Source organism: Crocodylus porosus, unplaced genomic scaffold (assembly GCF_001723895.1).
Source record: "Crocodylus porosus isolate Cpor-Errol unplaced genomic scaffold, CroPor_comp1, whole genome shotgun sequence".
Classification (NCBI taxonomy): Eukaryota; Metazoa; Chordata; order Crocodylia; family Crocodylidae; genus Crocodylus; species Crocodylus porosus.
This window is the reverse complement of record NW_017728943.1, coordinates 114,477,179-114,498,738: the sequence shown is the minus strand read 5'-3', so window position 1 is coordinate 114,498,738 and position 21,560 is coordinate 114,477,179. Positions and strand designations below refer to the sequence as shown.

The window sequence follows — 21,560 nt, the reverse complement described above, 5'->3', positions numbered from 1 at the left end:
CTCCCCTCCCACAGCCGTTTCCTCCCCTGCAAACTTTTGTGCAGCCAGTTGGGTGGGGTGGGGGGTACTGACGTCAGACCCCCCTCACTGCCCAGCTGGAAGGGGGTGCAGTCCAGAAGGGGTACCCATAGGAGGGGTATACTCCTTTAAAAAATGTTGAAAGCCCCTGGGCTAAAGGATGAACACCCCTGGCCTACTTCATCGACACTGATTCTAATTCTGAAAGAATGATAAGATTATCTGTCTTCATTTCCGTTCCCCATCCTTGATTGTCCGATACCCTTGCAAAACCCAACATCCATACATACTGTATTTATTTGAATACAAGACAAGGTCCCTCCTCCCATCAGCATGGAGGGCGAAAACCCTTTTATTTTATATTTGCATACAAGCAAACCTCATTAAATACATTGTCTATCAAAATAAGACACTAAATACATTTACCCATCATTAAACTGTTGCCAAAAGCAACGTGTGCTCAGTAATGGAAACCAACTATGAAGCTGATTAAATGTAGCCAGCACTGAGTATGACTATAAAACATGGACCATACTGAGAAAACACACTGATGGGGAAACTGCTGCTTTATTTTTTCTTTTTTGAAAAATTTTTCGTGTCCCAGACCAAATTAGCCAAATCAGTTCCGAATCCTCTCAATTTGGGCAACACTCAATTGTTCAAACACTATACGTAGCACTACAACTGGCAAGTATCCTTCACTTACCAATATCAGAAAAAGCGAGCAAGCCAGATGCAATCAACTGGTGGACTGGATCTGGTCCATGGGGCATATTTTGCCCACCCCTGTTTTAGAGCAAGGTTTTGTGAGCAATACCGTTTATTGGAGCGTAATCTGCATATTTGGGATAGATTTAGATAAGCTTTTGTGTATTATAGTATCCTTCCTTCTTGCCAGAACTTGTAACTTGCAGCAGTCTCTTCACCATTCCTTAATGAAAAAGCGCTGACTTAGATTGTCTTCAGTGAGGGTCAGTAAGACATCAGTAGTTTCAAATACAGGTAGCCCTCACCATTTGCAGATAATATGTTCTTGTATGCCCTGCGAATGGCGAAATCCACAAATAAGGCAGTGTTGGTGAATGCCGTCTGGGGGGACACGGCTGCTCTGGTGATGATGGGAGTGCAGCGATGGCAAGAGGAGCTCCTTTAAGTGTATTACAATGCAGGTTTGGCATTCGTGAATATTTAAAACTGTGAATAATGAGGGTTTACCATAGTTTGTTTGAAATCTGCATTCCCTCCTGCTCCTATGCCCTTTCCTCTACCCCTCCCCCCACAATTCCTTGGGTCCACACTTTGAAGGGGGTGGTGATGAAGAAGAATGCTCTGCTTCAAAGATCAAAGAACCAGTGTGCTTCTGTTGGTGTTATTTATACAGAGCATTAAAATGCTTTTGTAGCTGGGTATTTCTTTCTGCAAATTTATTCTCTGACTCCCCTGAACGGTCTCACACTCCCCACCTGTTTAGTGGCTGGACTAAAAGATTATTATGCAGCAGTTACCATGTGACTTCAGGGATCCTACAGCAAGAGGAAATGATAAAGCCTCAGAACTGCCACACCCACAATTAAACATAATCAGACAGCATTGAGCAATTGAGAGAGCCTCCTTGAGTAGAGGTACTACAGACTTGTATGAGACTTTCAAAAACTACTGCCTCACCCAGTGATTCTCCTATCACTAAACATCAGATAAACCTTATAAGCTTTCTTTAGAAGACTCTTGCTTTGGTGCAGTAAAGAATGAGTTGGGGAGTTTTCTCCTAGTCTGTGATTTAAAGGTGGTTGTAATTTGCTTTGCACGTTCAAAGGAACAAACAAAACCCTCTCAACATCCTTATCTGTGCTGAATAAACTGAAGTTTTGATGGTGCTTTTTTGGTGTTACCTCATCCCTTCTACATAGCTACAGCTTTTCATGAATCTTTATAAAGTCCTGGCTTTACTCTCTTGCATAGTTAAGGAAAGTCAGCCTCATAAAATGCTGAAAAAGCATTCCCCACTCCTAAGTAAGGAAATAGTATCCTTGGGTGCTTAGCTTGATTAGCCTGAAGGAAGCAGCTGCTCTTGGTGCAGCTTTTCACTTTATTCAGTAAGCTGTCTTCAGGGTTTCAGCTCTACTGTAAGCTTGGGGCACTGCAGTGACCTCATTTACGTGAATAAGCCTTGTGTTTCAGAGAGAGTCTTCTGCCTGGTGGCAGGCAGTGTAGCACAGGATGCTACCTGGGTCCCTGAGACCCACAAACTCACTGCTTGTGCAGCAAGAAAGTTTAAAAAACAGGAGGATTTTTAGTTCTGCCTTGCTCAGCAATTGTGAAGTTTTTGTTTAGTTTGCTGTATTTGAATCCTTAACCCGGTTTTAACTTGCTGTTATGTCAGGGTGAATGGTTTCTTCCAACAAAATAAGGGAAAGTGAGGTCAGCACAACTAAACGCTGCAAGTTATTATTCATATGTATGTATGTGTGTATGTATGGGTATAGATTTATGTAGGAAGGACTGGGTCCAGAGAACAAAAATGTTGTTGAACTGCCAGCCTAGGGCAGTGGTTCTCAGGGGTACCTCTCTAAAACTTCAAAATTTAACTTCAAAATCTTTCCGGAATGGGAAACTGAAACTGTAGCTACCTTGGATGAAAAGCTTACTTAAGTCTTTGTGTTAACAAATCAAAAAACCCCAAAACGCTAGCATAGATTTCTGGTCTGAAAATGATACATAGGCTAGAAGATTTTGTAGGTTTTTTCCTGGGACTTTTTCCTGGGGCTTTCCTGGTAAGATTTTCCCTGTTGAAATACCAAACCTCACCTGGCTTCCATGTACTCCATAACATGGCGCCAGCTCCATTGTGGTGACATCTCTGGCTCTGGCACGGAGTACAAGGTGATGGCAGTTCCAGCATAGGGTCAGCAGCTAAAGAGGTAGAACCATGGCAGTGCCAATGGGTAAAGTGTCTGGAGGGCAACTGGGGCTGTATCAGCCTTCACTTATCCTCCTGCCACTGATTGCTATGTACAATAGGCCTGGACTCTGTAGCAGGCTGCTCCTCCTGGTGATGCCTCTGAATTTCGGTTGCTAACTGGTAGTGCAGTAGGCCAGATAGAGCAGCTCTGGGGGCTGTATGTTTGACACCCTATCTGTGAACTGGGTTTTTTGCTTGACCCTCAGCTTTTGGTATGTGCTTGCCTGCTCTGCAGCTCAGGTAAGTAATTTTGAGCTACTTGTGGGTTTTATGTTTTTTCTTCCTTATTAATTTGGTCCCTGGCCTTGGAGCTACAGGTTAAAGCAGTGGTTCTCAGACTTTTTTTTTTTTCCACGTACCACTTGAAACTTGCTGAGGGTCTGGGTGGACCACTTAAATTTTTTTGGTTCTACAAATCAAAGCACGCAACTCATATTTTAATATCAGTAGTCTTACCTTTCTAATGTGATGGAAGCGCCTGTTTTTTTGAGCAAAGTTCTGGGAAGTCGGGTGTAATGTTTTTCAGCTTTAGCCTTGTGTCACCTTTCTGGGGACCGCAGGAATGGAACTAGCAGATCAGTGGTGGTCCATAGTTTGAGAATGTCTGGGTTAGAGGCAACTGAATAGTCATGTGTTAGGCAAAAATTGAATGCTCTTAAAGAGCTGGTCACCTTGTGATAGGGAGTAAGAATCTTGGCAGGCTTCTTTCTGTTCAGTCATTTTGACACACTGTAATTAAGTATTTTCAAGAGTGCCTTCACTTCCAATGATACAGCAGGCAGCCCTTCTATGATGGCTGTTTGTTTCTTTTACATACTTTTTATTGTTCTCTGCTTTTAGAGATTGCTTCTGATAGGTGAATGCCAGAATCTTACCCTGCCCCGCTTCCAAAAGTAATTTTGCCATCTGAGGCACCAGTTTATAAAGTCCCTTTCATCCCATTTTAAAATGTTTTTTTTTTTTTTTAGGAGCAGGAGCATATTTTCTCTCCCCCGCCCCCGGCCTGTTCCTGGCTTGTAGTTCTTTGTGTCCAAATACTAAGGAAGTTTTTTGTCCAAGGAAATAGGGCAGAAAAGAAATGGATGGATCTTTTCAGTGCCAAATATTTGGCATCGTGCCAAAGATGTTACATTTTGGCGTACATGGATAGGTAAAAGTTACAATTCATTGTTTTAGCTTAGTTCACAAGATTTAAAAAAATGTTTGGAAGAATAGAACACCATCAGCCTTGTAAAATGGGAAGTTCAACAATATTTGGGGTTTGGCCTGTGTTTCATATTCTTATATAATGTATTTATTTTTAACTCCTTTTCATTTGGAATGTTAAAGGTGTGGATATGACAGTTTTTCAGTATTGCCTTGCCTCCAGTGCTTGTACTAATCTGGTGGCAGCTGAATGATTGATTGCCCTCTGGTAAAAATGGGGTGGCAGGCAGTTTTAGGATTTGTGCTGGACAAATGGTGAGCAAGTTGTGGAGGTAATGCAAGTCTCACGGTTTGGATAAGAGTTGGCTGTATGTGGAGATATACTAGATCAGATCTGGTTGTCCTATAAATAATCTCTTTTCTTCTTAACGTTATTCTTGAAGTGGAAGATGAAGAGATGGGAGCATGTGTTTGCATATATCTACTTCTAGCATTGTATGTGTCATTGTACAGACTGAATTGAGTGCCTAGAGAAGTAATCACAATGAGTATCCTTTTACCTGCTAATAAGTGGCCTGCTTTGATTCTCTTACATTGAATCCTTTCACAATTGAGTGAAATGATCCTGCAAAGTAGGGGTATCTATATGCAACTCCTTACTGTTATTCTGAGTCCTGACCTCCATTTTGAAGGTGACTTGAGAACAGATTTTTACCTTTGCTTTCAGTTTTGTTGTTGAAAATATTGCTGGGGAGATCAAAGCTTCAAGGTACATTTGACATCTTCTAAGGTTCAACCAACTAAATTGAGGACACAATCTGAAATTGTTTTTAATGGGTTTTTAAAGTGGAAGTCTAGTGTAACATTTCTTATAAGTAACTCCACTTCTGTGGCCTCTTATTTATCTGGTGTCCTCTTTATCTTCATAAGAAACATCAGGGCTCTTCAGTTGCACAAAATCTGCTGCAGTAAAAATAAAATGAAGCCTAGGTGGTATTTCTTACCTGCCTTTTCTTTAAATAGGGTCTTCCCAAAAGATTCATTCCATCATGCTTCCATTTTATTAATAAAAATAATTTAATCTGCTTTATAATTAGCCCTTTTCTCTTTCTGCAGAACTATATTCCTCCCCTCTCATGAAACCATTATGAACATCACCAGTTAATTCAGTCATACAGAGAATGAGAGAATATACTCTATAGGTGTATCATCTTTTAGAGGTGCACTGATACATTGGTCTGATTTTCAGATTGACACCGATATAAAGAAAATTGACTATACTGGAAATCAGCCTAATATGGCTGATAATTTGACCAATAAATGCCTATGCCTGCACACAGCCACAGCACAGCGTGCAGGCAGCGAGGAGCAGAGCCTGGCAGCATGGAGAGCTAGCTACGTGCAGCTGGTAAGTCTGTTGTGGTGGAAGGGGAGGAGGGAGGGAAGGGAAGGGCAGATGAAAGGTCCTGTGTTGAGGGAAGAGTGGGGCTGGGACTGGGGTAGGCACTGCCCAGTTGGGGCAGGGCGGGCATAGGACAGAGACACAGTTCGTCCAGGGGATGGGGGCAGTTGAACTGTGGCTCTACCCTCCTCCTCTTGACCCCCAAATGAGCCACAGCTCCATCCTGCGCCCGTCCACCCCGGCTGTGCAGAGCCTACCCTAGCCCCACTTCTCCCTCACTGTGGGGGATGTTGATCTGCCCCCGCCATGCTCCTTTCCTCTCCCCTCCCCTTTCACTACAACAGACTTACCAGCTATTGTATCACAAATCAGATCGGTATCAGCTGCTTTGCCTCCTTAAATCGGCTAGTAGTATCGGCCCCCAAAATCTCTTTCAGTGCACCTCTGACATCTTTTAGCTAGGTCCAGTTAATCAGTGCTATGCTTTCACTTTCTTAACCTTGTGTGCATAAAAGCTCATCTCTCTGCTGGCCTCTCAAATGGTTCCATTGCAGTTGACTAACCAAACTTTCATGCTGGTTTGTTATGCAACAGAGTCTTTTAGACAAGGAAAATATAATATATCTTACTAAATGATAAAGAATTACAGAACAGCTGCAGAAAGGGAGAGTATCTCATGTACATGCATTCTCCCAAACATCCATAGTCCTCAGGGTACATAAATGACTGACTTTGCTGGGTGGAATAAACAATTTCTTTGAATAAGTATAACAGGTAGATGTTTGTTGAGGGAAATGGCCACCTAGTAAACAACCGTACCCGATTGTGTGGCTAATATGCAGTTTGCTATTTAAATTTAATACTAATGTGTATGAACTGCGTTCTGCGTCCCTGTTCAAATATGTATGTTTAAGCTGTTTCTCTACCTTTTGCAGCATATGTAATCTTTTGATGTTTCTTGCATTGTGTTCACCTTGGCAATTAGAAAAGATGCAACCAAAAAATCTGTGTATTTTAAGAAATCTGAAGTTCAGCTGCTTTTAGGACATATGGGTTTTCTTACGTTGCGGGGTTTGGGTGGGGAAGGAGTGCTTGGAGTCCTTGGAATCTTGTTTGAGTAATCCTGTCTGTTGTTGTTTATTGTAAGCTGCTCTGAACCCTTTTGATAGTGGGATGTACATCTTATCATCATCATAATTACTAATAATATTGATATTATAATGTAATTAACCATGAAAAATATAGTATAATGAATCATATACTGATACTATTCTTTTTTTGAAGGCGTATCCCACTTCTTTTCCTCAAGTCTTATCAGGAAACCCTACTCTTAGATATGTTAGGATTGCCAGTAGTTTATCTTATAACAGCCGTAGTACATTTGGGTTTGTGCCAGGCTTAGGTAGGTCTGAGCAAGTGGAAATTTTAGCCAACTATTTAAAAAAAAAAAAAAAAGAAAGAAAGAAAGGCATTTCTCCTTTCTCTGGCGAATGCACACTGTCCTTCAATGGGAATTTTTTTTCTGTAATTCACAAAAATCATAAGCTTTGTTTAGCAAACGGATGTCATTGGTGGTTACAGTTTTGACTGAAAAAACAACATGAGGAATTCTAAATAGAGCATTGCACTCTCAAAACCGAAAGTGAAAACTCCACTTGCGTGCATTTCTAGTGCCATGACACAATATTCTATTCAGATATGTCCTTTTTTATCACGTCTCTTAATTCTGCCAATGTCTGCTTTAGCTGTTTTTTATATTCTGTGCATTCAAAATATTTTGTAACTGCCCAAGATCTCTTCTAAGAAGCAGTAGTGATTTCGCCCCTCCTGTTTTTCAGAGAGAGAATGAAATTGAACTCTTTCCTTTGATTATAAAGCCAACACCAATTTGTACATTGGATTATTTCTCTAGATTTCCAGTTACAGCTTTGTAAAACAGATAATTTTCACAAAGTTAGTCTCCTCTGTTTGAAACTCATAATGCTATCATAGTGTCTTCCACCTCTAGATTGCTGCTTCCCAAATTGTCAGTGGTGTATATTTAAATGAGTAGGTGGTCTCAGTCCTATTTGGAGTACACAGGTGTCCATTGCTTAATTGGCACAGATGTCTTCAGTATTCATTTCCATATCTGGCTGCTAATGCATCCTCAATCTAGATTTGAGCTCTCCAAGATCAGAATAGAAGAGCACTAGTGGTGGGCCATCATAGGAAACCCTGATGTCATATTTAAAATTATGTGGCTAAATAGTGTATTTTAAAACTGCAGCTGTTTTCAGTTCAAAGTTTTTCATGTGCTCTTCAACATAAGGAAGGCAGCCCTCTAGATAGTCGCTTACTGACCAAACAAGAACCAGTTCAGTTGAGCTGTGTGTGTTCCTGTGAAAGCACGTTGCTTCCCTTCCACAAAATTTCAGTAGGAAATGATCTTTCAAATAAACCTAGGAAACATGTTGGAACAGGCATAGATAGTACTTTTATAAAGAGTTAATAACTCTTATTTGATTTTTCAAAACATAAAACATGTTTCATTTCCCAGGAAAATTGTCCTAATGCTGCAGTGTCTGTTTGGAATGAAGAATAACTTTGTTTCGGAGATGATGTCTCCTAAATTGAATATCCCATTTATCTTCCTTGCCACTAGGGAGATTTAAAAGAAGAAAAAAAAAGGTTCTTGTTTGTTAGCTCTAACGGGAAAATGAAAAGGGAATAGAGCGCTGAATTCACAGTGGAAATCCACTATTGCTACTGTTTTCTAACCTGGGTTTATTATAGATGCCTGTGCAATGACAACAAATAGTGTGTGTGTTTAAATAAAAAGGAAAGCAGAGGTTTGCTCATTTGTTTGCCTATTGTGAAGCTGTCCTGCACCTTTATGCTCTTTTGTAACAGGGTGAAGGCTGCTGAATGGAGGCCTTGTGCCATTTGTTGATTTTAAACCTCACTGTTAATCCACAGGAACCTGCTGGTCTACGCAGCAGGAGAGCTGTGTGACAAGTGGAAATCTGGGAGGTGGAAAAGGAAGAGGGGGGCATGGTGGATAATAATCATTCAGTCATCAGCCTTTGTCACCCTTAAGCCTAATTGTTACCCTCTGCTGGTAACCAGATTGAAATGCTGGCCTTTTAAGTTTCTTTTGGTTTTACTTGGCACATGCTTACAGATAGGCCAGCTTACTGGTTTACATGCTATCAGTTTTGCTAGCCTTTGTTTTCTTTAACCTTGTTGAATTTTCTTTGAACTCTCTCCCCCACTCCCCCCCAACATCTTTGCAGTGATGTACAAAAACATGGAGATGGGTGGCATGGTTTTTAGCTGACTTTTCTGTCAGTACCATTAATGTAGAAGGCAGGGTAGATAGGTTTGCACCTTATAGATTAACAAGAGAGTGGTGTGATTACACACACGCACTCTCACATACTTTAGTTAGTGTATAAGTTTGAAATTTACCTGGTCTGCTTCAAACTAACACAGCTAACTAACTCCATTGCAGTGCCATTAAAACAAAGACTGAAAACTGCTGCTTTTCTAGCCAGCTAGTTTGTAAAGTCAGGATGCTGGCGGTAGCAGCTATGGCATCAGAAGGTCTTGCCTGCATGAACGCATGAACAGTATTTTATAAAAGTAGCAGCAGTATCATTTTCAGTGTGTGGGGGGGGCGGGGGGTGAAGTAAAGCTTTTCTTGTACACATTAAAGCCAAAGCTGCAGTCTTTTTTCTTTTTTTAAATAATTGTTTTCTTTCAGTTGTTTATCAAAACTAGAGGATGGGGAGGAGGAATGAACCAAATTAAGCCAGCAATCTGTTGTGTAGTTTGGAGAAACAAACAAAATGGGGGGGAATACAGACTGTTTCAGGTGTGATGTATTTTTCTCTTCTACAATCTGAAACTGGTTCTTCAACTTGCCATGCCAAGGAAAGCTGAGCGTTAAACATGCTCAGATAGGTATTTAACATCCTGTCAGTCTCCTTGATTTTTTGTGGAACTTAGTAGCATGAAGTATAGTAGCTAAGAGATTTTTCAATAGGGAAGTATCTGTTAAGTGTAAGCAGGTTTTGTTTTTATGTGAGGTGTGTGATCCTAGGCTGTTGCATAACACTGCTCAGACTTGCATACAGTGAGAAAGGCTTCTTGACTTTCACTAAATGCTTAAACAGATGTGGGAGCCACTTTGGAACAAGTATACGACTTTTGTGAAAATTTAAGTCAATACATGTTTCACGTAGTCAAAGTACTCTGCAACCATGGTTTAATAGTTTGCATTGGAAAGCTGTGCTGGGAGTATTGATGGTGGGTGGGGAAATTAGAAACATTATCGGAGTTTGATATAAGAGAATTATTGCAGTAGATTCTCAAATCCAGCGTTGTAGAATCTTCCTTCTGATTCATTATCACTACAAGACTTGCTGTTGTGTCTAAGCATCTGCTGAATGTTTTAATTTCTCTATATCCTGAAAAAAATATTTTTACATAATTGTTTTAACTTGTGGTATTGGAACACAGGTAAGCACACAATCCTCTGCCTGTTTATGGCAAATTTAACTGCCACTGATTTCTTTATAAAGCTTTTAAGGGATAAATGACACGCGGATGGTTTGTTGTTGTCAAGAAATGAGATCTGTCTTTTAAAAATCCCATAGACTAGTAATCAGTTGTTACTTATCTATTCTATCTTCACATGGATTGAATTGACTAGGGTGGCATGTGAATAACCACATGGTGTTTATACTTTTGTTTTCTCAGGACATGTCTCAGGAAGGCTATGGAACCCGATCCCAACCCCCTATGGCCCCAGGAAAGCCCAACCATGAAGATCTAAACCTCATACAACAAGAAAGACCATCAAGCTTACCAGTAAGAAACTAATGTAATTGCTATAGAGAAGCAGTACATTTTAAAATGAAAGTATTTTATAAAGACCTTTCTGATATTATAATAAGCAGGTGAGATTTTGGGAATGCAAATTGACAAATTTATAATTGGTTTTACAATTGGTTCCATCTGTTGAGAAGAGCAGGCGATGAGTGATTGATACGTTGTCTGGGGCATTCCTTCAAAGGAAGTCTTAAATATTTCAGTTGGTAAGACTTTGGTTAGGGGTTACTACATACTTGCCCTTTAAAATATAATGATTTTTTTGTTAGTGTATGATTCAGATTTGGGTATGATTGTGCTTAATAGCTGACAAGCAATCCAGAGTGCAGAGAGTTTACCAACTTGTACACAGATTTGAGTATGCATCTGTGAGGAATTGTGCATGTGTAGAGGGGAGAGAATAGATGTTTAACTTTCTGAATTTTGCATTTTTTCAAATGAGTCTTATTCAGGGTCTTTTTAATGTCTGCCTTCATCTGTAAGGGCTTCTTGCCCACAAGATATTTTGATTGTGAACTAGCATTATTTCAGTGATATTATGGCAGCAGTGAGGAAACTATTGCCACCATGATTTATTACTTTCAGACCTCAAACACAATGTGTTTGTTGTCAGTGTAGTTAAAACACATCTGGAAAGGTACTTGATATAGTTTTTGACAAGTTAAATTCTATTTCGTTAGTACAATCTACAAAGATATGTGCTGGAATGATAGCTAGTACCTGGTATAGGGCTGGTTATCATTTGAGCATTTTGGTTAGATTGTGCTGAATCTTGGCTAGCTTTATTATCTCTGTGTATGGGGGGGGGGGAGGTGCCAAAAATTAATGTGCTTAGCAGAATTATCATAGCTGTTTGTGCTTTGGAGGTCTTTAGCCAGTATGTTTTGGCCTTGTCCCATTTGGTTGTTTCATAACAAGTAAATCAGCTTAATGTGCCCATACAGATTTAAACCAGGTGAAATATTTTCAGGTTAAAAAAGGCAAATTGATTAAACTAAGTTATTTGTGGCTCTGAACAGCATTGCACAGAATTGTTTCCAAGACAGTTCATACAGTTCAGTGGGCACATAATCATTTTAAATTAGTAGAGGGATGCTTTGGAAGAGCAGGTATCTTAAGTATGCTTAACTTATTGAGAAACTGAAGTTTGTATGTGAAATCTAAGAACTTACTGCATTTTTTCCAATGACACGTGACACTGTCATCAACTCCTAAAAGGAGAAGAGCGGTTCATACCCAGTTAATCAAATATTCAGAAATAGAAAGGTAATATAAAATTGTTTCATGTTGTGACAACATGACTTGATAGGCAGATCAAACTCAGCCTCTCTTTCTCTCTAGGTTTTTCTGCAGTTCTGATCACCTTCATGGCTGTAATATTCAGAAATGGTTTGCAGTAGGCTTTGTGTTATCAGTCTTTCTTTTACAGCCTTTTAAAAGTTTTATTTTTAAAACCTAGGACAGTGACTGGTGATGTATATATTTCACATCTGGTTTAAATTTTATGTATGCTTTTTGGGGATAGGGAGAGGAAGCAATGAAATGGATATTGACCACCAGTTATATAAATAACAACTAATGTGAATGTAAATGTAACTGTTTTAGTAGCTGTTAAACTGTGGGCAGGGCTTTTTTACCTCTACGTACCCGAATATTCGCCGTTTAGAGTTACTTGCTATGCATTGATCTAATAATTTCATTGCAGATTTGTTGAATGTGATATGCATTATGTAAACTGTTTAAAATTTCAGCATCTGAGTAACCTTTGTCTACCCCTTTCACCGTGGTATCTGAAGAAAATATTGGGTATATGTATTGCTGAGTGTTTGGTATATTTATTATTCTAACCACGGGTTGATAGCATTAATAGTGAATTTCAGAATATTTGGCCACATACCTTAATTTGTGAATTAGCATTTAAATGTCGTTATTGGGTGAGTTCATCTTTGAAAAAGTTTAGATTTAAAAAAAAATAGAACTTCCTCCCCCTACCCCTCCTCAAAAAACAGGTTCATCCACTCAAAAAAAATTACCATTTTGAAAGGCTGAAAAAGAGAATTGCCCAAACTAATATGGGGTGAAATGTCTTTTGTGTTGTTTTTTTAATTCAGAAATCTTTAAGAAAGGAAAGTCATAACATCTCTGAATTTTATATGGCGAACTTATAAGCATATCTAAAACCAGAGAAACTTAGCAATAAATGTTGGATGATCTTTCTGGTACTGATTAAAAAACAAAACAAAAACCCAAACCTACCCATTTCATGGGTTTCAATATGACTTAACCACCTTCTACAGCATTGAAAGCTGATTTGTGTCATCCCTTTGGGAAGATTTTCTGGCAACTTTGTGTCACAGTAAGCAGAGCTAAACAGTTCAATAGTTCCACTTCCTTCGCACGTTGTATATAAAAGTCCTGGCATGAATGTTCCCGTAAAGTTCAAAGCAGGCAAATTTGTAATATGGGTTGGTAACAAATCGCTACAAACAAAATATAGTTTTATTAGCTGCTTCTAATGGCCTGTCAGATCCTATACAATGTTCTCTTTCCTTCTGAAATGCTCCGATATCTGCATAGTTTGACCTGGGGGGGTTTGCCCATGTGGGAGTCTCTAAGTCCAAATGAAATGTTGCAAAGAATAGTGCTCATAGCACTTTTGTCTGGGTCGCAATTAGAAGGAAATATCAGGCTTTTGAGAGAATCTCAGTGTTTGGTTTTCTGTGAAGGAAAGGAAGTAATAAATAAGGAAATTATTCCCTGTTAGGGGGAGAGAAAGGAAGGGGGGGAGAAGTGTAGATGAAAATATATGAAGAACAGCTACTTCTGAGCAGATTTCTTTGGAGGCAAGAAAAAAATGGCGAAAATACACAATACTGCCATCCTTGGAAAGGCAAAATGGCTTTGGAGATAGGACCTCTTAATAAAATATCCACAAGCTGGTTTTTTCAGGAAAGGTTCCTCGATTGGCTATAGATTGTTTATGTGAAAAATAATGTCTCTGCTTTTTATCTCTGTCATGTCATAAATTTCCACAGCTCATTGGATTGCCAGGATGAAAAGAAGAGGAGTGTATTTATGTATTTAGCTTTTAATCTGCATCTAAGAAAAACTCTTTCCAAATGAGCATCATATTTTTGAATGAGGCCCTATTTTGCTCAGTTTCCCTCTTGCTTGGCTGAGGCAGACAGTCAAGTGGCACTCACTCAAGTTTACCCTTAGAATGTTATTTTTTTCCTATATTTGCCAGAAGTTTCTTGTTCTGTATCTTAAACCCATTGAGCAAACGGAAAGGGTTACTTCACAGCTCATTCCAAAGCTCAGTGAACCCCAAGCCTATTCTTATACACCTTTCTTTAAATCAGATGTAGTATTAACTTAATATTGGATGCATCCTCTGGACTGAGTGAGGAGACATTACACCTGGCACTTGCTGGAATCAGTGCTGTACTGTGTTATGTGACCTGTACATTTTCTGTTCCCATATTAATTTTATAATCTTATCTGTTTATCAGGTCTTTGCTATACATATTTAACATTTCTATCAGAAATTGGAATGTTCTCTGTATTTTGTGCAATACTGTTTATGTCCTGTTTAAGTTTGGTTGCTCAAATGTTTACAGAAGACATGTTTCTAAGGAAACTAGATTTTTAAGATCCTCTGCCTAGAAAATATGGTGAACGGAGCACCATACGTTTTTTAATTTAGTTGTTTTTAATCCATGGATGAATGTTGCATCTGTTAAGATTTTAGTTGACTAATGTTGCATCTGCCAAGAAAATGATGGTGGGAATGATAGTGTCTATGAGATGTCTTAGCTATGCTAGCATTATGAACAATGACAGAAATTCATTTTTATAAGCAGACCTCCCCCCTGAACAAATGCTGACAGTGACTTAAGCGTAAGGAATTTCTGTATGGTCTAGCCTAACGTAATTTTTGAAATGTTTATTCAAGTCAAGGAGAAGTGAGCTTTTTCTCCTGTTTTCAGATGGTAAGTTTTAGGTGGCGGACATCTTCTCTATATACAGGGTTTAGTGCCATGGGCCCTGACCCAGTTGTGGGCCTCTGAATGCTACCATAAAATAAATAAATATTTATTAAGATAGCGAGGCTACAGACATAGAGGGGAAAAAAGGAAACTCAGCAGTAAGGAATAAGGCCCTACTGTTTTGTAGTCCAGTTGGATACCTTGCAAGTGTAAACAAATCAAAAAAATCTAATAAAAATTCAAGTGCTGTTCAAGAAAACCCAGAATGTTGTTGCTGATTTGACAAAAGGTCAGTAAACTGGTTCTTGGTAATGGAAGGTAAATGTAGCCTGTAGTTGGTAAATACATGGATAGTGCATGGCAGCAATTGTAGCCTTTGGTTATATATATTTATTCATCTCCTGAGCTGAAAATAACTATTTGGGAATATGCTAAATCCAAGAAAGGGGGGAGAATCATGTAATACTTGTGAATTAAATTTTCCTTTGTTTTTACACAGTGTGGTCTGAAAGTGATGTCTTTCTTTCTCCTTTCCTTTTCTTTCTCCTGCAATGTTGTAAAATAACTGAATGATCTTGTTTTCCTTTGTTTGGGTCAAGAAATTTTAGCTGAAAATTGTTACTCTGTGAAAGAAGATTATTGACTCAACAAGCCTTCAATTTTCAGTGAATAACACTCCCACCCTCTAGCTTCAGGAACATGTTGTGCATGCATTCTATTTTAAAGTACAGACTGTAATTTAAAACTGAGGCAGTTTGATGCCCCACTGAACTTTGTTTAAGCCTGGAATAAAGGGGAAAAAGCTTTGAGCTACAAAGTGACTAAGCTTTCTCAATGCTTTTCTTAGCCATTGTGCATCAGGTTGGAAAGAAAGTTTGAAGTTGCTGTCTTCTAAGTCATTTTACTTCCTGATTGGAGTTAATGTCTTATTTTTCCTCTTCCTCCTCTACCCTTTCATGTACTAAAACTGTAGCTAGGGCATATTTGCATGCACACATGCCTATAGATGGACATAAATGTTGTCCACTCTTTTCTCTTTTTACGTAGGTGTTGATTGTAGTGTGGATTGTCTATACATACGTTCTTATATTTGCATACCTGTATAGGTCAGGACTCTCACCAAATTCAGCTCTGTTGCGGGTAGGCACAGCTCCATGGAAAGTGAGGATGGGATATTCAAAAGGATGAATTTAAGTCCTTGTACCTTTGTATGTGCTTGTCTGCTTAATGATATCAGGTAAAATCCTTGCCCACTGAAATCAAAGATTTTACCAGTGACTACAGTGGTGCCAGGTTTTACTTCATGGTGAAATTAATTCCTGTGCTGAGAGACCACTTGTAAATTCATTTTAAGCTTATCTATAGGACATAAATAGATAAGTTGTATGTATGCAGTCCTGCAAGTGCTCCATGTGTAGGAGTAAGTTTCACTTATCAAAGCCAGAACATTTATTCTTTCAATAAGTATTTGTGTTAATAAATAATTGTAATTCTAAAAAAGCAGAGAGAGGCTGTCTTTACTTCCATGTTCTCTTATTAGCAATTCATTTGTTCTTCATGTTTTTCAGGGATGCTTGTTTTTACTCCATGGACTGAACATGTTTGTTTAATATGCAATGTTACGTTTGCCATACAGCTATGGAGAATATTTTTTAGTACTGGAGCAACGTAAAGCACTATTTTCTCACATAATACATACTTACAAATAAGGCATACACTTATTTTCAGAGGGCAGAATGAAAACTTTTTTTTTCTCTAGTCATGGCTGATTGCTGACTGCACTGGACCCTGAGTGCAGTGAGAGGGTTAACCCCAGCTCTGATGCCTAAGGGTGAACTCTGCCCTCCTCCCACCCTGAGGCTGGCAAAGGAAGCTCAGCAGCCATTTTGCAGCAGTGTATCCTTGTTTCTGTTCTTCAGCGGCTACTGTTCCAGCAAACAAAAATCGGCTTTCCCACTTAAGATGCACACACCAATTTTGGAGGGCTAATTTTTGGGGAAAAGATGAATGTGATATGGGAGTAAATGTGGTAATACTTGGTAGTACTTTACATTTTCAAAACATTTTTAAAAATAGCCCCCCACACGACTGTGGTAGGTAAATTGTTATTTCCAGCTAACACTTGGGTGAAATTACACACAGAAAAGTTAAATGATTTGGTCAAGCCTTAAAGGGAAATCTGCATCATGACTTGATTAGAACTCAGTAGTTAATGCAACAGTAGCTTTTGCACACTTCAGCAAACACTGTTAAAATGGAAGCCTAACAATTTTTGAAGGTGCTGAGCACGCACCAGTTACCATCAAACTCAGTGCCTGTCTCTGCTCAGCTGTTCATGTATCAAGACACTAAGATGTCTTAAATCTGGACTAAAGGGACATAACTTTAGGGGCATTTTTACACATGCAAGCACCGCAGCGCGAGGCTTTGAAAAGCACCCAGTGCTGGAACACTTGCAGTTGTATAAGCAGCAAAATGCACAACAGTGCTGAGAAAATGACGGTGGCATGCATTTGAATTAAAACACATTGGAGGTACTTTTGTTCAAAAGCGCACTGTTGCCATTTTCTGCACACTGATACACATTTGGTTGCTTATACAATTGCATATGGCGTAGTGTCATTTGTCTCAGCTTGTGTGCAGAGCAGAATCTGCTCCGATTAATGGAGTCTGCACCAAAGCAGCAGATCTCTGACACATCGTGGGACAAAATGTATACATATAAAAGGCCTAGGATTCTATTTCTGACCACTTTGACCACTGTATCTGTATGCACATACACACATGCATGTGTTTCATGTCTGTTTGGTTATTTGTAAGTTTTGAGTGTGTAGTGTATTTTAAATTCTGTTACTTAATGTATTTTTACCATGGTTTAGCCTTTTTTAATTCCTGTGTGGCGCATTTGGATCACCACATTGAAAACAAAACAAAAGGATATTACTCACTGGACTATTATTTCAGGAAATACCTGAGACACTGTAAACAGCTTTTCTTTCTTTTATTTGTACCACAACTATTCCTTGTAAGAGAACTTCTTTTATAGAACGACTCCTTTGCCAGTGTTTGCCAACCATTTTAAAAGATGACCTCAGCTTCAGAGCCCTGGCAGAACACAGCAAGTCATTTTGATCCACAGCATCAGTTGAACAGTGGATTCCTTAAGAATTTTGTTGACTTCTGGTGCTCTAGCGATGATTTTCTTTTAAAAATGTCTTAGACGAGGAGTGTCAAACATATAACCTACAAACTGGATCTGGGGTCTCGGACCCCATGTGCCGCATGCAGACTGTGGGGTTGGTCCATAGTGCACACTGCATGAGGTGCTAATGCTGGACCAGCTCTGCACACTGGCTGTGGGACTCATCTAGATCAGGTTGCACTGGAGCTAGCATGCAGGGCTGGCAGTGTCCTGGGGCTCACCATGCATGTACTACCAGCATAGATATGAGCTGCATGTGGTATGGGAGTAGGACCTTGTGCTTCATACATGAACAGCCTGGGGCCCATTCTGGATCAGTCCCCCCATTCTGGATCTGTCCCAAAGTTAGTGCACAGGGCAGGGCCAGTCCTGCAGGGTGCAGCCCACACCCAGCACCCACTCCCTGTGATGGTGCCTGGTCCAGGCTGTGCACTGCATCCAGTTCAAATCCCAAAGTGGGGCTGGTGCACACTATATGGGGTATGCAGGCTGGTCCCTGTGCCAGATGCAGACATGGTACAGGGATTCAGTCACAATTGGCCCAAAGATTGACCTGGCAACCCTCTTCTGATTCATGGGGCTGGATGAGTTTGACACCTTAGGCCTTGATCGTGAAACACACATGCCAATTGCTGTTAAATTCAGTGATATTATGCATATAAATCCTTGTATGATTAGGGCCAGGGACTGAGTCATCTTCTGTGCTTGTGTAACAGTTAACACAATTGTGCATCAGTAATAATTGGGGTTTCTTGGCACTACCATAATACAAGTGATAAATATTTATATTTTGTTCCTTTTGGTTTGCGGTAGTATGTGGGAACTGCAATCAAGGAAGGGATCTATTCTGTTGACTTCCTTTTGTTTGACTTAGGTTTTGTAATTTCCCTCTGATCCATTTTTTTTTGAAGTCTTAATACCTTTTTACTGCTGCATTTCCTGAAATGATTCCTCACTTCACTGTAGTCGCATCTGTTGGATTCACTTTTAACAGCCTTTCTTTTCATTTTCTATACTGGTAAAAAGGAGATAAAATGTAGAAGTGTAAATAAGCATAAATGCATGAGTCTGGAGTGTGCTCATACCATATGTTGTGAACTGCAAGATAGGTTACCTTATTCTAGTGACTTGGGATCATATACTAAATTAAGGATTCTTTACCTTTGTCATATATTAGACCACTTTATATATTGCCCACTGAGAACAGTTTAACTAATTTGTGCTAGTCCCCCTGATTCTTCAAGAGTAATGTCAGTCCCATAGCTTCAGTAAAGAATGTTGTGTTGGAATTGGCACAGTGACTTATTGTGGGGAGGAGGGACACAATAGTGTCTGAGTTTGGGTTGTAAAACCACCACTTCAGGAAAAGACTGCAGACAAGGAATTGAAAGCAGGTTTGTGATCTCTTTTTCCTTCCATCCAGACAACTGCAAATGACCCTCTTAGGCATCTTGACACCTGGGTTGAGAATTGTACTAAATTAATAGCAAGAACTAAATTTTCTAGGCATATTTGAATAATTGTTGCAACACAGGAAAATGTGGATTGTATATTTCATATAATTGTTAAGCAGCGTTATTTTATAAATATAACAATGTGATGAGTAAGATTTTCATTTTTTTCAGACATCTGTAGTTATATGAGAGAAACAGTTTTTAAAGTATTCTTGTCCCTGGTTTACAAAAGGTTAAGATTTTATAGAAGGAAGTAACATGAAACACACTTGTGGAGTATGCATACATATTTGTATGCATTAACACACAAAGCTGTAACCTGCAAGTTCCCGTAAGTACACGCAGTGAACAGGCCAGTGAAGAAACAGTAATTTGTTTTCTTTATGTTTATACAACAGGTATAGAGAAGTACATATATAGTCAAATAAGAGACTAGAATATTTTTGGATATGTGTAAGTCTTGCAGAAGATTAATGGAAAAGATGTAAAGTTTCTAATAAAATGTGCGTTCTGTAAAGCCTGGTACATAGTTACAAAAAAGCACTACAGGAAGTAGGGAACTGAAAATGGCCTGAGCTTGTCAGATTAAATAGTTAGGATTAGAATAATTTTGCACTATCATACAAGTTGTTTTAAGTATAATGATACACATTCTATATTGCCATGAATCCAGTGGAATTAGATTTTCATGGATTGTAACTTTTAGTATGGAAATTGACCCCTTGGTTTTAGTTTTTTCTTGCAATCCTTTGAAACAATCTAATTTTTCCCATTCATTTCTTTACTTCTGTATATAAAGAACTGAAATCACTATATTTAGTTTGCAGGCTATTTCAGTATTTTAAGAATAGCAATGAAACTTCACGTGCAACATCCTCTTCTATCCTTTATGCATATTTTGTATATACTGTTCATTTAGGGAAATGCATGAAAAATTAGAAGAAAGGTAGAGAGATTCTGTTTAGTTTGCAGGGCAATTGTGGAGCATTCATATGGATGATTTATTTATTAGAGGCTATAGTATGTGGTTTTGTTGTTTAGTTTGAACAAAAGTAAGTCCTACATGTGTGAGTTCAGTCAGATTCCACCAGAGTCAGCATAATTTATTTATTTGTACCTGGCAGTGGAATTTTGTGTTAGACTTTTTTAAAAAACTGCATGGAGTGAGGAGGAATCCAAACACACTATTTGTGTTTATTAAATGGGTGTTAATTCTCTCTGCAGGGCCAGCTAACCGTTTTGCCCTGCTGGAAATCAGGGTTGGAAAACCTTTCTTTTTCCTCCTCCAGTTCTAAAGTATGACAAACTATAGGAGCTTTTTGGCTCCAAATACCTTCAGCTATTTTTGCCAAAATGTACTTGCACAGCTTAGCCAGCTGCTTAAATCCTAGAGAAAAGAGTTCTTACTGTGAATTGCTGGCTGCCAGTGAGGTTTCTGGTCCTGTATGCAAACAAACAGAGGTCAGATATGAAATACTGTAATATGTTGAAAATATATGTTTTAAACCTCTACTGTATTTTTACTGATCTGGCTGCAGCTTCTGTGGGAGGAGGAACTGGCAGAAAAGCTGAGAATCTTAACTGCTCATTTCCGCTTCCTGTTTTTGCTCCTATTTTCATAGGGATTGTAAATCAGGTTGGCCAAAATATAAGGTTTTAACCTATTGACTTGTAAGTAAACAAATTTTCTCTTACTGTATAATATTTTTGCTTATCTGACCTGTATTGCCATGGAGATGTAATCAAAAGGGATACAGTCAGCTAGCTACTCAGAGGAAGAACGTCTTATTATCATTGCCAGTTGCTTATTCACTGAAAGTGTTGGTTTGCAGGGTAATAAAAGGAGCTCTAGACTGACATACCCTCTCCCCCTCCAAGTCTGTAATACTTAAGAAATAAAAGGTGTGAATAGCTGAAGGGCTTTTCTGGGGGGTCATTCAGTTATGTTTTTAATAAACTATACAATTAACTTCCCTTCTTAAAAATTAAATATAAAAGGAGCACTAGATTCTCTCTGCATCCTTTATGGATGCTTTGATTTGTCATGGTCTTGCTACTTACTCAGAACCACTCTAAACTTGCCACATAGTCTAATTTCCAGGATTTGGCATGTATTAGGAGCATGTGAGTGGGCTAGCCTCAGCAGAAGTCCTGGGCTCAGCACCGCTGCACTGTAGACAAGCCATTATGGCTCAGTCATGCAAATAAATGAACATTGTAAACCTGCTCCAGCAAAGCACTAATATGTATATTTAAGATGCAAGTAATCCTGTATGGACTCAAAGGTAAATCCAGTCTTTATATGTCTTTCTGGATCAAGACTGACATATTCTTAACCTTAAAAATCTAGCTCATACTTCTAAATGGTGGGCAATACAGAACAGTTTTTACACTCTTTCTGTTCTACAGGTATAAATGACAATACACAAAGTTGTAAAGCAGCTGAGAATTTGGCCCTCTGTGCAATCTTATGCTGCATCTGAGACCCCATGCATCTGGTTTAACCACATTGCTT

General features: G+C 39.0%; 1 protein-coding gene across 1 annotated transcript in view; it reads left to right on the top strand.

Moving 5' to 3' along the window:
- ARID1B (AT-rich interaction domain 1B) overlaps nucleotides 1-21,560 on the top strand; it is a 447,671-nt gene that overhangs the window by 131,125 nt on the left and 294,986 nt on the right. Inside the window, exon 4 of the mRNA XM_019548627.1 lies at nucleotides 10,269-10,379. Within this exon, the coding sequence (XP_019404172.1) occupies nucleotides 10,269-10,379 (111 nt within the window). The remainder of the gene's footprint in view (nucleotides 1-10,268; nucleotides 10,380-21,560) is intronic.